General features: G+C 36.5%; 1 protein-coding gene across 2 annotated transcripts in view; it reads right to left on the minus strand.

Moving 5' to 3' along the window:
* The window catches only part of FAR2 (fatty acyl-CoA reductase 2), a 138,406-nt gene that overhangs the window by 25,798 nt on the left and 96,981 nt on the right, over positions 1–15,627 (minus strand). For both annotated transcript variants that reach the window (XM_079936102.1, XM_079936101.1), the window contains exons 3-4: positions 4,055–4,230; positions 287–466 (exon numbers count right to left, since the gene is read on the minus strand). In XM_079936102.1, coding sequence (XP_079792228.1) covers positions 287–466; positions 4,055–4,230 — 356 coding nt within the window. The remainder of the gene's footprint in view (positions 1–286; positions 467–4,054; positions 4,231–15,627) is intronic.

Raw genomic sequence — 15,627 nt, forward strand, 5'->3', positions numbered from 1 at the left:
TGAGAATTGAGAAACGACTTCCATGTAAAGTACCCTCAAGTGCTTCATGCAATCCTAAACTACTCAAGACAACTTTTCTGTAGGACTTTTCTACCCCTATCCCCGCTCCATCACCAAGCACTGTATTCTCCACCGGGGATGGAGGGAATAGCAAGGACAGGGAGTTAAAGTTGGCACCTTTTGGAAGCATTTTGCTCCAAGAGTGTCTCACTTTGTTACCTTATAAATGAACGACTACAAAGAGCTAAACAGAACAACAGTCTGCCCACCCTTCACCCCAACTTACTCCATGGAGTCGATGATTTTTTTTGGCTCCACAGGGCATGGATAGATGACTTCATCAATGTGCTTCAGGTTACAATTTGAAAAGGCAGTAGAGATGTGTATGAAGGCTTTCAGGTTTGGCATCTGACTGGCCATGAGCAAGAGCTGCTGGGTGGCAGTGACGTTAAGCTGCACAGCATGTCTGGAGAAGATTAGACAGAAGGAAATGCAGTGAGGCAACTCACATCCCGTTTTGCTGGAACTGCGCCCACTCCAATAACTGGCATATCCATCTGATTTTTGTGGCTGCATCAAAGGACAGGTCACGGCCGCAAAGTTATGTGCTACTTGGAATGTATAATATGTTGATGATGTTTTCTGTGCACATAAATCCTATGATGCATGTTGCATTTAGAGGTCACGTGGTTCTAAATCAACCGGAAGGAAAAAAATCGCAATCCTCTGAATTTATAAAGGGGCTTCTTAAGCAGCCATTAAGAGAATGAAAAACATAAATTAGGCATCTAACTTAAATTAGAAAATTCAAATAAATTGGAGGAGAGCAACAGTGAATATAGAATGAGAAATATGTTTCTATTGCAAAGGTACAGGTCAGACATAAATAATGATGTTAATAGAGAACAGATGTGGTTGCCAAGGGGGGGGTGGGGGAGTGACAGATTGGGAGTGTGCAATTAGCAGATGCAAACTATTACATACAGGATGGTTAAACAACAAGGTCCTACTGTAGAGCACAGGGAACTATATTCAATATCTTGTGATAAACCATAATGGAAAATAATATAAAAAAGAACGTATATATATATATATGTATAACTGAATCACTTTGCTGTACAGCAGAAATTAGCACAACATTGTAAATCAACTTTACTTCAATAAAAAAAATTGATGTCAAAATCCTAAATTTTACCTAATAGAATACAAAGCTATATAAACATGTGATGACAATGAAATAGTTCTTTCTAGAAATACATGTTTCATACAAAATCAGGAAACCTATTAATCTAACCCAAAAAGATAAAAAAATACATGATCATGTATATATATATATATATTTTTTGAAAAGTTTATAAATGACATTCAATATCCATTTCCAACTCAATTTTTATAAATTCACTAAAAGAGGAAGAAAATGATTTAAAAATGTATATTTTAATTTGCTAGCCTGTGTTACGCTTAATGGTGAAAAGTAAGGAGCACTGATTTTTTTTTAAGTTGGGCCAAGAAGAATGCCAACAATCACTACTGCTTAACACTGCTCTGAAGTTCCAGCCTTATAATTAGAGAGGAAAATAAAATTAATTAATAAGTACAAACACTGCAAAGGCAATCCCTAAATGACTATCAGATTATGTCTGGGAAACAAACAAGCAGCTGAAAAAATTGGAATGAACAATAACATAATTCAGTAAGGTGTCCACTTATAAAAGTTATATAAAAAAATCACTAGTTTTCCTATATAGAAACAAAAATTAGAGACTATAATGGAAGAAAGGCACATATTCAAAAAAGAACATTTAAAACATATATCAAATTAATAAAAAATGAATAGGCTTTATATGAAGAAAATGATAAAACTTCATTAAGGGTCATAACAGAAAAACTGAATAAACAGACATATATTGTTCTTGGATAGGAAGAGTCAATGTTTTAAATATGTTGTTTTTCTAAATCAATCTGCATATTCAAGGTAATCTCAATAAAACTGCCAACTCTTGAAAAAACTTGGCAAATTTATTCTAAGTTTAATCAAGAGGTGAGAATAGTCAGGAAAATTCTATAAAAAGAGAAAAATGTGTGTATAGTTGCTTAATAAAATAAGAATCGTAGTCATTAAAATACTGTGGTACTGGAAGAGAAAGCCTAATTAATGGAATAAGAGTTCAGAAATAGAAATTTAATATACCATGAGAGTTTCCTTTCAAACAAAAAGTGAAAAGAAATCATTTAATAAATGCTGTTTAAAAAATAACCATCTTTTGGTAATAAAAAAATATTGTACATTCACACCTACATCGCTCTTCTTTTTATGGAATTTTCCTGACTATTATTCTTTATAGCTAAATAAATTTTAAATGGGTCAAAGATTTAACTGTAAAAATAAAACAATAAAAATACTGGAAGAAATTATGAAAAACTGTAAATAATAAAATAGAGCTGAGGACAAATGATAAGCTGTTAAAATATTTTGAGCCTTATAAAAGACAAAGAGTTAATATGCTAAATCTTCCAAGAAGTCCTAAAACTGATAAGAAAACAATGTTTCAAGAGAAAAATAGGTGAAGAACATAAACAGGCATTTCACAAAAGAATAAAATGCCAATCGGCATGCAAACATCTTCAACCTTTCTGATTATCAAAGAAACAGAAATCAAAATATGCAATGCTATTTGCATTATAATATTGACGATGATAAAAAGAATTAAAGAATTATAATATGGTACTGTTGTGGGTGTTAGAAATGAGCATTCATATGCACAAGAACAGCGTAAATTAATACCTCCTTTTTGGAAAGCAACTTAGCATTATATGTCAAAATATAAACTCTTCATAACCTGGACACATCTAGTATGTGTCTAACAATTCTACTTCTGGGAATTTACCCAAAGGGAAAAAAATGTATTCAACACAGATGTTCACTGCAGAGCTGTTTGTAATAGCGAAAAGCTAGAACCCTCTAAAAAACATCCACCAATACAGAACTGGTTGGGTATATTATATACATGTACAATGGAACGTCATGTAGTCATTACAAGTTATAACAGAATATCAATTGACAATGAAAGATATCTAGAAATAAAATTGAACAGGTTGCAAAAAACATCATTCTCAATGTGATGCCATTTTTTTGGTAAAATTGAACATAAATATATTCTATTATGGATGCATAAAGAAAAGCTGAGGGACTTCCCTGGTGGCGCAGTGGTTAAGCATCTGCCTGCCATGCAGGGGACAAGGGTTTGATCCCCGATCCGGGAAGATCCCACATGCCACGGAGCAACTAAGCCCGTGAGCCACAACTACTGAGCCTGCGCTCTAAAGCCTGCAAGCCACAACTACTGAAGTCCACGCACCTAGAGCCTGTACTCTGCAACAAGAGAAGCCACCACAATGAGAAGCCCGCTCCTTGCAACAAAGAGTAGCCCCTGCTCGCCGCAACTAGAGAAAGCCTGTGCACAGCAACAAAGACCCAACACAGCCAAAAATAAATAAATAAATATTTTTTTTAAAAAAAGAAGCTGAAATGGATGGTCTTTACAATATTAAATGGTTAACTTTGGATAGTAAGATTTTGGAGAAGTTTTACTCCTTTGTATTTTTTTTTTTTTCATTGAGAATATCTCTTTTTTAAAAAAAAAAGAAATCATAGGGACTTCCCTGGTGGTCCAGTGGTAAAGAATCTGCCTTCCAATTCAGGGGACATAGGTTCGATCCCTGGTCTGGGAACTAAGATCCCACATGTTGCCGGGCAGCTAAGCCCGTGTGCCACAGCTTCTGAGCTCATGCACTCTGGAGCCCGCCTGCCACAACTAGAGGGAAAACCCGCATGCCACAACTAGAGAAGAGAAATCCCATACACCACAACTAGAGAGAAGCCCTCGCGCCGCAACAAAGAGCCCGTGAGCTACAACTAAGACCTGACACAGCCAAGAATAAAATAAACAAATATTAAAAAAATAAAATAAAATGGAAATCATAGAGAAACTTACACCCACACGCGTGCACACACATGTATAATACAAGTCATGAGAGGGGAATGGGGATGTACCTCAGGTGGTCATCAAAGCGCACAGTAGCCGCACAGTGGAAGATGATGTCTGTGTAGGAAAGAAGCTCCTGCATGTCCTGCATGCTGATGGCAAAGTCGTTCTGATTGAGATCTGCAGAAATAGCTCGGATCTTCTCATGCACATTTGGACAAACTTCTTTGACTTTTTCAAACAGCTAAAACATAAATATAAATCATCAAAGATCATCATCACCATCACACTGTTCTTGTTTTCACTGACTTGTTTCATTATAATTCTCAAAAACTGGTTTTAGTTGTAATAATATGACTCAACCATTTGCTGTACTGCATGCAGTTCAAGGTCAGCTTAGTATAATTCCTGCTCCTCTTAATTTGGTAGAATTTGAAAAAGTCAGTTCCAATAACCAGTAAGGAGTGTATTTTGAACTTTTCCTGCAGGGTGAAGGAGGGGTAGTAAGTCATCCTTATCCTGTGCCATCCTTTCTTCCCTTCCAAGGCAGCTTCAGGTTTATACATGATGATTGTTTCCATTTCTGCCTGGGAAATATTGTTTTCAGTGCAAAATTACCAGCCTTTCCACAGCCTTGACAAATTACCAGCCAAATCACCAGCCTTTAAGAAGGTCTCATGAGCACAGATTCAAAACAACTTGGTTAATTGTACCAGATTAACAAGATGTCTTAGAAGCACAAAGATAATTAGAAAAAAACAAATTGAGAAAACTTGTAATGGGTAAAACAAAAAAAATTTTATATAATCTCATTCTAATATAAATGGTAGTTATTGTCTAGTAAGAGGATTACATGAGCTCATGTACTTTTTATAAGATTTTAATTGATTTTTTAATGTTCTAATTTATTTATACAGGGAAAAGGAAAGAGCACTGGCAGTTTTAGCTTTTATTACAATTATTCAGATGAAACAGAGTCTCTACTTTCCCCTCCACACAGAAGTTCTCAGATTAAATTTGTATTTTCCATTTTCTCAGAAAATAACAATTTTAATGAAATGATCTTGGCTCCAGCCTACTTTGATAAAATAAAATTTTATTGTAGTATTGGTATGGTATGTTAACTGTGAGGACGAGAAAAGTAAGGTTAAATGTTTAGAAAGGTTAAGAGCAGAGAAAATTAGTCTATGTTTTTAATAGTAATATAGTAATGGAGACGAACAATCCTTTTCTCCCTTTTAACCCCCAAAGAATGTTTTCATCTGTTGCTTGATCCTTAACAGAAGGCTTCTCCTCCCCATTAGAGAGCTACCCAACGCTTTTCTGTTGGGTAATAAGAAGTTGATCTCAGGTATTCAGAGAAATCATGTCTCATTTGTATCAGGCAAGACCATGTTCAGAGGAACATGGAAATTTAAATGAAGCCAACTAGACCTGGCAAGATAATATACTTCTGTCTTGCAGCTATGATCTTCCTGCACTATAAGGTTGGCCTTTTTAGTAAGTGTGACTATAATTCTGAAAATAATTCAAAGTTAGGTCAATCCTCAATGCTTTTTTGACATCTGAGATTGAAAAGTATCTGAGGGACATTCTCAAAAAAGGTCAACAAACACAGGATTTTTTTGGATAAATTTATGTAACATTTGTACAATTACCCCCCTTTTTAATAACTGCATTTGTAGAAGGCTCTTTTCTGAGTCATGATAGATTTTTATTCATAAGAACTCTATTTAAGGTTCTATGGAGTCTGACTTTGGCCTGTGTTGACTTATGGCTGCTTGAGAGCAAGACGTGGAAAATGACCTGTGTCCATCCTTCTGGCAATAGGGCTGCTCACAGATGATGTAAGATGCCATACATAGATTTTCTGTTGCCTTTGGTTTTTATGACTTTAAAAGGCAGAGGCTATTGTTATACTGTATTATACTTTCAGACCACCTCTGCAATGTTGAACAGCACCAACATACATTTACAGCATTACTATTTTAGGAGGTAATTACTATTTGGGGAAATAATGTCCCAATCTACATCCTATTTGTGGATTTATATTTTCAAATGAGAGGGGATATCTGAGTGAACATAGTGTAATTTAAAAAAAAGTTTAAGGGCTTCCCTGGTGGCGCAGTGGTTGAGAGTCCGCCTGCTGATGCAGGGGACACGGGTTCGTGCCCCGGTCCGGGAGGATCCCACATGCCGTGGAGCGGCTGGGCCCGTGAGCCATGGCCGCTGAGCCTGCGCATCCGGAGCCTGTGCTCCGCAACGGGAGAGGCCACAACAGTGAGAGGCCCACGTACCGCAAAAAAAAGAAGTTTAAGTTTTCTGATCTAGTTGGTATTGATTACAATCAGCTGAAATAAATCAATGAATTGGCTGCATCAATTCAAACCACAGTGCTAAATTAGGGTCCTATTTTACTATATTAGCCAGACCTAATAATATGACTTGCTTTGTCTGGCGTCTCAGCATACAGCTGTAGCTTCTAACAAAATAATTCTCCTTAAATGTTGGTACATCCTAAATAGAGTGCTAGAGATTACAGCCAACTGCCATGTAACAGGTCAGTGCCTTTCAAAGTGTTATCCCCCAGGTGAACTGCATTGAAATCACTAGTATGCAAGAAGACCCAACGCAGCCATAAACAAACAAACAAACAAACAAATAAATAAATAAAAGAGAAATCACTAGTATGCATCTTAAAAATGTATATTCCTGGACCCCATTCCATAATCACCAAGTAAGAAATCACTGGGGCATGCCCAGGAGTTTGCATTTCACATAGTTTCACAGTTGATTTTAACTGAACCCAAGATGAGAACTTCTCTAGTTGGACTGTTAAATAACTGATGAACAATTGTGTATGACTCATTTCCCTTTTTAACTGCCCAGGGCAATTACAAGACATCAGTGGTTTTCAAACTGTGTTGGCATAAGAAAAATCTAGGGACCAATTAAAGATGATGTCCTTACTACACCCTCAGAGATCTTGACTCAGTAGGTTTGATATGTAACCCAAGAGTTGTATTTCTTAACCATCTCCACAGATAGGTCTGATGGTCCAGGTACATACTTAGAGAAACAGTGACTCCAAAAATTCATGTCCATTTTAAAATTCTGGGCTTAAATTTCACCCTCTGGCTTGTAAACTCCTTGATTCTCTTATATCTCTTTATCCTTGACAGCACCCAGTTCATTGAAATGACTCAAATTTTGCTTGTTAAATTGAAATTAATTACTGTAAGAATAGTAATAGAACCATAAATGGGAGCTTGATTCCTGAAATTGGTTACCAGCTCTTTTGTATTGGTGGAATAAAAGACAGCAGGTAACTACTGCTAAAAGAAGACACAAAGTGTTCCCTTGGGTCCTCTGTATTAACTGCCAAGGTGGGGGGGCGCATGGAAAGGCTCAGAGCAGACCCTTTTCTTTTGTAATAATGACAAGACTAAATGACAGATGAAATGATGCAAATGGATCCTCAATAGATACCAGCCCTTCTGAAAGTTTTTTTTTTTTTTTTTTTGGCTAAGACATTTATTAAAGGCAAGAAAAAATACTTGGAATAAAAATGAGTTAAGAAAAAATAAAATTTCAAAAATTTCAGTGAAGGCCCACCAATAAAGAACTTAATATAATTATTTTAGATTCTAAGAGTTTATCATCTTCCTTCTCATATATTATTTAATGGCATAGGACTGAGATGGTAAAGCGTTGAATAACTACTTGCTATTTTTGAACACTCAGTACTGCTGCTTTTCCATTTTAGGAAACCATGTTCTTGACAGGAGGAAGACACATTTCTGTGGTCACTGAAAGATAACAGCTGTGAGGTGATCTAAGCATTTCAAACTGATAACAAAGCAATACATTTTTCTTGGAAAGTTTAGGAGTGTTCCATTGATTTGACATTATACAGGCAAGTATTTCTCTCTCTTTCAATTTATTTTTTAAACATGAGAGACTATTATGGCAATAATTACTTATAGCTCAGAGGCAAGAGAGAAACTTTGAAAATCCTAAGTAAGAAAATTGACAGAAAGAGAACTGTTTGGATTCAATAAACTCCTTAGGTATGACTTCTGTGGCCAGAGACTAAGACTGCATTTTTATTAGAAGCAGGAATTGGGCAAGGAGTGGAGGGCATGACATTTATATAATGCTTTTGAAACAATGTACAGGCCCTGCACTTGGACTTCTACAGTCAATTTGTTATCCACATGACCTAACTTGGGAGGCATCTAGGAGTCACTACCTCCTGAAGGCTATTAAATGTAATCATTCCTTTCTAATCATGAGAGTCTTTGATCTTTATTCAGTTTACTGATTCCCTCTCTTCAAATATAATTATATTATTTAGTCACAATAACCAATAAAAATTTGCTTAGTATTTTTATTTTGTGAAAAAAAAAGTTAGGTCCCTTAAACTAAAGTGCAATCTCTATGGAATATCTGGCATCCCAATGAAAAAGAGAGCCTGTAACATTTATCATAGAAATATTAGAGTGCTGAGTAAAAGCAAATCAACGAATTTTGCAAGTTAGCTCTTGAACAAGAAAGACATTAAGAAAGGCTATATATAATCTAAGTTGAGAACAATTAAATACAAATAAATGCATGTAAATTAAGGCAAAAACCCATCATACCTAATGTAAAGATTCACAAAACGTTAGGATTTTGCTAGTTCACTACTAACTTCCATAAGATATGAAGAATTAACCTAGAAGTTTTTACTGCTTTAGTGAGGACCACTCTATAGGACCATAAGGCAGTCTGGTGTAGTACTAGTTTGTCAAATTTTTGCATACAGTAGGGTTGCTTGAGAAGTTGTTTAAAAAGACAAAAAACCCAGAAAACCCAGATGTACTGACCCTAGAGATTCTGACTGAGTTCTGAGTTGAAGCTTGGGCGCCTGGAGTTTGTACAAGCTCTATAATGAATCTGATACACACTGAAGGTGTGAACCATTGGTGTATTAGAAAGATCCCAGGCTCTTTGGAGTCAGGAAGGCCAGGGTTTGAAGCCTAGTTCTGCCATTTACTAACTGTGTGACTGGGGTGAGTTACTCACCTCATGGGGCCTCCGTGTCTTCACCTGCATATTTATCTAAAATGTCAGTCAAAGGACTGTCTCATTCTGTGATCTCAGAGAACTAATAATTCAGCATGTATTCTGCTATTCTTTTTTTTTCTACTTTTCTTTTTTCCCCACAGTTTTATTAAGAAATAATTGGAATACATTACTGTATAAGCTTAAGAGGTACAGCATGATGGCTTGATTTACATATATTGTGAAATGATTACCACAATAGGTTCAGTTAACATCCATCTTCTCATATAGATACAATAAAAAGAAAAGAATGAAAAAAAGGAAAAAATGTTCTCCTTGTGATGAGAACCCTTAGGAATTACTCTATTAACAACTTTCCTGTATATCATACCTATTCTGCTATTCTTGAAAACAATTTTGCATTTAACAAAATTATAGTTCACTTTACATAAGAATCTATAATAAATGCTAGAGGTGACACAGTTCATCAGCTTGTTAACGCTCTGTTCCCATGCCAAAGGCCTGCTTCACAGAGTTCTTTGAGAATAAGTACCTGGTCAGAGGAAGCAATTTCCTAGGGGTAGCAATGCAATTCAGTGGGGAAAACATGGGCATTGGAGATAAGAGAACTGCATTTACAGTCTGCTTTTTCACTACCTTGGTACTTCCTTGGATAGGTGACAACTTTCTTGGAGTAATTTCTCATCTGTGAGGTAGCAATAAGGCATACCACAGAGTTTTGTGAGGATTAAATAGGGTAATAAAAGTCAGATGCCTAGCATAGTGGCTACCACTTAGTATGTTTCTAATAATAGGAAAACTTCCTTTCTGCTTCCACAGAAATACTCCATTTTCAAAAGCTGCTAATCAGACAGCTATGTGTGTATTTGTGCGTCATCCCAAGGTTTCTGATTATACCATGTGATCCTGATACCTCTGAAAACCGAATATATTCCGGAGTGTCGACTTAACAAAAAAATACACAGTGAGAGCTGCGAGTTAAGTTTTATTTCGGGCAAAATGAGGACTCCAGCCCAGTAGACAGCACCACAGATAGTTCTGACAAACTGCTGCGAAGAGGTAGGGGGGAAGTTGAGTATATATGTGATTTCGGTGAAGGGGGAGTACATGCAATCAAGCACATATTTTTTTTTTTTTAACATCTTTATTGGAGTATAATTGCTTTACAATGGTATGTTAGTTTCTGCTTTAAGACAAAGTGAATCAGTTATACATATACATATGTTCCCATATCTCTTTCCTCTTGCGTCTCCCTCCCTCCCACCCTACCTATCCCACCTCTCTAGGTGGTCACAAAGCACTAAGCTGATCTCCCTGTGCTATGCGGCTCCTTCCCACTAGCTATTTTACGTTTGGTAGTGTATATATGTCCATGCCACTCTCTCACTCTGTCCCAGCTTACCCTTCCCCCTCCCTGTATCCTCAAGTCCACCTCTAGTAGGTCTGCGTCTTTATTCCTGTCTTGCCCCTAGCTTCCTCATGACTATTTTTTATTTGTTTTTTAGATTCCATATATATGTGTCAGCATACAGTATTTATCTTTCTCTCTCTGACTTACTTCACTCTGTATGACAGACTCCAGGTCCATCCACCTCACCACAAAAAAAATCAATTTTGTTTCTTTTAATGGCTGAGTAATATTGCATTGTATATATGTGCCACACCTTCTTTATCCATTCATCTGTCGATAGACACAATAGCTTCCATGTCCGGGCTATTGTAAATAGAGCTGAAATGAACACAGTGGTACATGACTCTTTTTGAATTATGGTTTTGTCAGGGTATATGCCCAGCAGTGGGATTGCTGGGTTGCATGGTAGTTCCATTTGTACATTTTCAAGGAACCTCCATAAGGTTTTCCCCAGTGGCTGCATCAATTTACATTGTCACCAACAGTGCAAGAGGGATCCCCTTTCTCCATACCCTCTCCAGCATTTACTGTTTGTAGATTTTTTGATGATGGCCATTCTGACCAGTGTGAGATGATATCTCATTGTAGTTTTGATTTGCAATTCTCTAATGATCAATGATGTTGAGCATCCTTTCATGTGTTTGTTGGCAATTGGTTTATCTTCTTTGGAGAAGAGTCCACCAGGTCTTCTGCCCATTTTTGGATTGAGCCATTTGTTCTCCTGATATTGAGCTGCATGAGCTGCTGGTAAATTTTGGAGATTAATCCCTTGTCAGTTGTTTCATTTGCAAATATTTTCTCCCATTCTGAGAGCTGTCTTTTCGTACTGTTTATGGTTTCCTTTGCTGTGCAAAAGCTTTTAAGTTTCATTAGGACCCATTTGTTTATTTTTCTTTTTATTTCCATTTCTAGGAGGTGGGTGAAAAAAGATCTTGCTGTGATTTATGCCATGGAGTGTTCTGCCTATGTTTTTCTCTAAGAGTTTAATAGTGTCTGGCCTTACAGTTAGGTCTTTAATCCATTTTGAGTTTATTTTTGTGTATGGTGTTAGGGAGTGTTCTAATTTCATACTTTTACATGTAGCTGTCCAGTTTTCCCAGCACCATGTACTGAAGAGGCTACCTTTTCTCTACTGTATATTCTTGCCTCCTTTATCAAAGATGAGGTGACCATATGTGCGTGGGTTTATCTCTGGGCTTTCTATCCTGTTCCATTGATCTGTATTTCTGTTTTTGTGCCAGTACCATACTGTCTTGATTACTGTAGCTTTGTAGTATAGTCTGAAGTCAGGGAGACTGATTGCTCCAGCTCCATTTTTCTTTCTCAAGATTGCTTTGGCTATTCAGGGTCTTTTATGTTTCCATACAAATTGTGAGATTTTTTGTTCTAGTTTTGTGAAAAATGCCAGTGATAGTTTGATAGGGATTGCATTGACTCTGTAGATTGCTTTGTGTAGTAGAGTTATTTTCACAATGTTGATTCTTCCAATCCAAGAACATGGTATATCTCTCCATCTATTTGTATCATCTTTAATTTCTTTCATCAGTGTCTTATAATTTTCTGCATACAGGTCTTTTGTCTCCTTAGGTAGGTTTATTCCTAGATATATTATATTATTCTTTCTGCTGCAATGGTAAATGGGAGTGTTTTCTTAATTTCACTTTCAGATGTTTCATCATTAGTGTATAGGAATGTCAGAGATTTCTGTGCATTAATTTTTTATCCTGCTACTTTACCAAATTCATTGATTAGCTCTAGTAGTTTTCTGGTAGCATCTTTAGGATTCTCTATGTATAGTATCATGTCATCTGCAAACAGTGACAGCTTTACTTCTTTTCCGATTTGGATTCCTTTTATTTATTTTTCTTCTCTGATTGCTGTGGCTAAAACTTCCAAAACTATGTTTGAATAATAGTGGTGAGAGTGGACAACCTTGTCTTGTTCCTGATCTTAGTGGAAATGGTTTCAGTTTTTCACCACTGAGGACAATGTTGGTTGTGGGTTTGTCATATATGGCCTTTATTATGTGGAGGTGAGTTCCCTCTATGCCTACTTTCTGGAGGATTTTTATCATAAATGGGTGTTGAATTTTGTCAAAAGCTTTCTCTGCATCTATTGAGATGATCATATGGTTTTTCTCCTTCAATTTGTTAATATGGTGTATCACATTGATTGATTTGCTTATATTGAAGAATCTTTGCATTCCTGGGATAAACCCCACTTGATCATGGTGTATGATCCTTTTAATGTGCTGTTGGATTCTGTTTACCAGTATTTTGTTGAGGATTTTTGCATCTATGTTCATCAGTGATATTGGCCTGTAGTTTTGTTTCTTTGTGACAGCTTTGTCTGGTTTTGGTATCAGGGTGATGGTGGCCTCATAGAATGAGTTTGGGAGTGTTCCTCCCTCTGCTATATTTTGGAAGAGTTTGCGAAGGATAGGTGAAGCTCTTCTCTAAATGTTTGGTAGAATTCGCCTGTGAAGCCATCTGATCCTGGGCTTTTGTTTGTTGGAAGATTTTAAATCACAGTTTCAATTTCAGTGCTTGTGATTGGTGTGTTCATATTTTCTATTTCTTCCTGGTTCAGTCTTGGAAGGTTGTGCATTTCTAAGAATTTGTCCATTTCTTTCAAGCTGTACATTTTATTGGCATAGAGTTACTTGTAGCAATCTCTCATGATCCTTTGTATTTCTGCAGTGTCAGTTGTTACTTCTCCTTTTTCATTTCTAATTCTATTCATTTGAGTCTTCTCCTCTTTTTCTTGATGACTCTGGCTAATGGTTTATCAATTTTGTTTATCTTCTCAAAGAACCAGCCTTTAGTTTTATTAATCTTTGCTATCATTTCCTTCATTTCTGATGTGATATTTATTATTTCTTTCGTTCTGCTAACTTTGGGTTATTTTTGTTCTTCTTTCTCTAATTGCTTTAGGTGTAAGGTTAAGTTGTTTATTTGAGATGTTTCTTGTTTCTTAAGGTAGGATTGTATTGCTATAAACTTCCCTTTTAGAAGTGCTTTTGCTGCATCCCATGGGTTTTGGGTTGTCGTGTTTTCATTGTTATTTGCTTCTAGGTATTTTTTGATTTCCTCTTTGATTTCTTCAGTGATCTCTTGGTTATTAAGTAGTGTATTGTTTAGCCTCCATGTGTTTGTATTTTTAACAGATTTTTTCCTGTAATTGATACCTAGTCTTACAGCATTGTGGTCGGAAAAGACACTTGATATGATTTCAATTTACTTAAATTTACGAATGCTTGATTTCTGACCCAAGATATGATCTATCCTGGAGAATGTTCCATGAGCACTTGAGAAGACAGTGTATTCTGATGTTTTTGGATGGAATGTCCTATACATTATCAATTAAGTCCATCTTGTTTAATGTATCATTTAAAGCTTGTGTGTCCTTATTTTCATTTTGGATGATCTGTCCATTGGTGAAAGTGAGGTGTTAAAGTCCCCTACTATGAATGTGTTACTGTTGATTTCCCATTTTATGGCTGTCGGTATTTGCCTTATGTATTGAGGTGCTCCTATGTTGGGTGCATAAATATTTACAATTGTTATATCTTCTTCTTGGATCGATCCCTTGATCATTATGTAATGTCCTTCTTTGTCTCTTGTAACAGTCTGTTTTAAAGTCTGTTTTGTCTGATATGAGAATTGCTACTCCAGCTTTCTCTTGTTTTCCATTTGTAAGGAATATCTTTTTCCATCCCCTCACTTTCATTCCATGTGTGTCCCTAGGTCTGAAGTGGGTCTCTTGTAGATAGCATATATACAGGTCTTGTTTTTGTATCCATTCAGCCAGTCTATGTCTTTTGGTTGGAGCATTTAATCCATTTACATTTAAGGTAATTATCGATATGTATGTTCCTATTACCATTTTCTTAATCGTTTTGGGTTTGTTATTGTAGGCCTTTTCCTTCCCTTGTGTTCCTGCTTATTGAAGTTCCTTTAGCATTTGTTGTAAAGCTGGTTTCATGGTGCTGAATTCTCTTAGCTTTTGCTTGTCTGTAAAGGTTTAAATTTCTCTGTCAAATGTGAATGAGATCCTTGCTGGGTAGAGTAATCTTGGTTGTAGGTTTTTCCCATTCATCACTTTAAATATGTCCTGCCACTCCCTTCGATTTTGGAGAGATTCTGCTGAAAGATTGGCTCTTAACCTTATGGGGATTCCCTTGTGTGCTATTTGTTGTTTTTCCCTTGCTGCTTTTAAAATTTTTTCTTTGTATTTAGTTTTTGATAGTTTGATTAATATGTGTCTTGGCGTGTTTCTCCTTGGATTTATCCTGTATGGGACTTTTTGTGCTTCCTGGACTTGATTAACTATTTCCTTTCCCATATTAGGGAAGTTTTAAACTAATCTCTTCAAATATTTTCTCAGTCCCTTTGTTTTTTTTCTTCTTCTTCTGGAACCCCTATAATTCGAATGTTGGTGCATTTAATCTTGTCCCAGAGGTCTCTGAGACTGTCCTCAATTCTTTCCATTCTTTTTTCTTTATTCTGCTGTGCAGTAGCTATTTCCACTATTTTATCTTCCAGATTACTTATCCGTTCTTCTGCCTCACTTATTCTGCTATTGATCCCTTCTAGAGGATTTGTAATTTCATTTATTGTGTTGTTTATCACTGTTTCTTTGGTCTTTAGTTCTTCTAGGTCCTTGTTAAATGTTTCTTGTATTTTCTCCATTCAATTTCCAGATTTTGGATCATCTTTACTGTCATTATTCTGAATTCTTTTTCAGGTAGACTGCCTATTACGTCTTCAGTTGTTTGGTCTGGTGGGTTTTTATCTTGCTCCTTCACCTGCTGTATGTTTCTCTGTCTTCTCATTTCATTAACTTACTGTGTTTGGGGTCTCCTTTTCACAGGGTGCAGGTTCATAGTTCCCATTGTTTTTTGGTGTCTGCCCCCAGTGGCTATGGTTGGTTCAGTGGGTTTTGTAGGCTTCCTGGTGGAGGGGACTAGTGCCTGTGTTTTGGTGGATGAGGCTGGATCTTGTCTTTCTGGTGGGCAGGTCCACGTGTGGTGGTGTGTTTTGGGGTATCTGTGGCATTATTATGATTTTAGGCAGCCTCTCTGCTAATGGGTGGGAATGTGCTCCTGTCTTGCTACTTGTTTGGCATAGGGTGTCCAGCACTGGAGCTTGCTGGTCATTGAGT

Source organism: Stenella coeruleoalba (genome assembly GCF_951394435.1).
Source record: "Stenella coeruleoalba genome assembly, chromosome: 11".
Classification (NCBI taxonomy): Eukaryota; Metazoa; Chordata; class Mammalia; order Artiodactyla; family Delphinidae; genus Stenella; species Stenella coeruleoalba.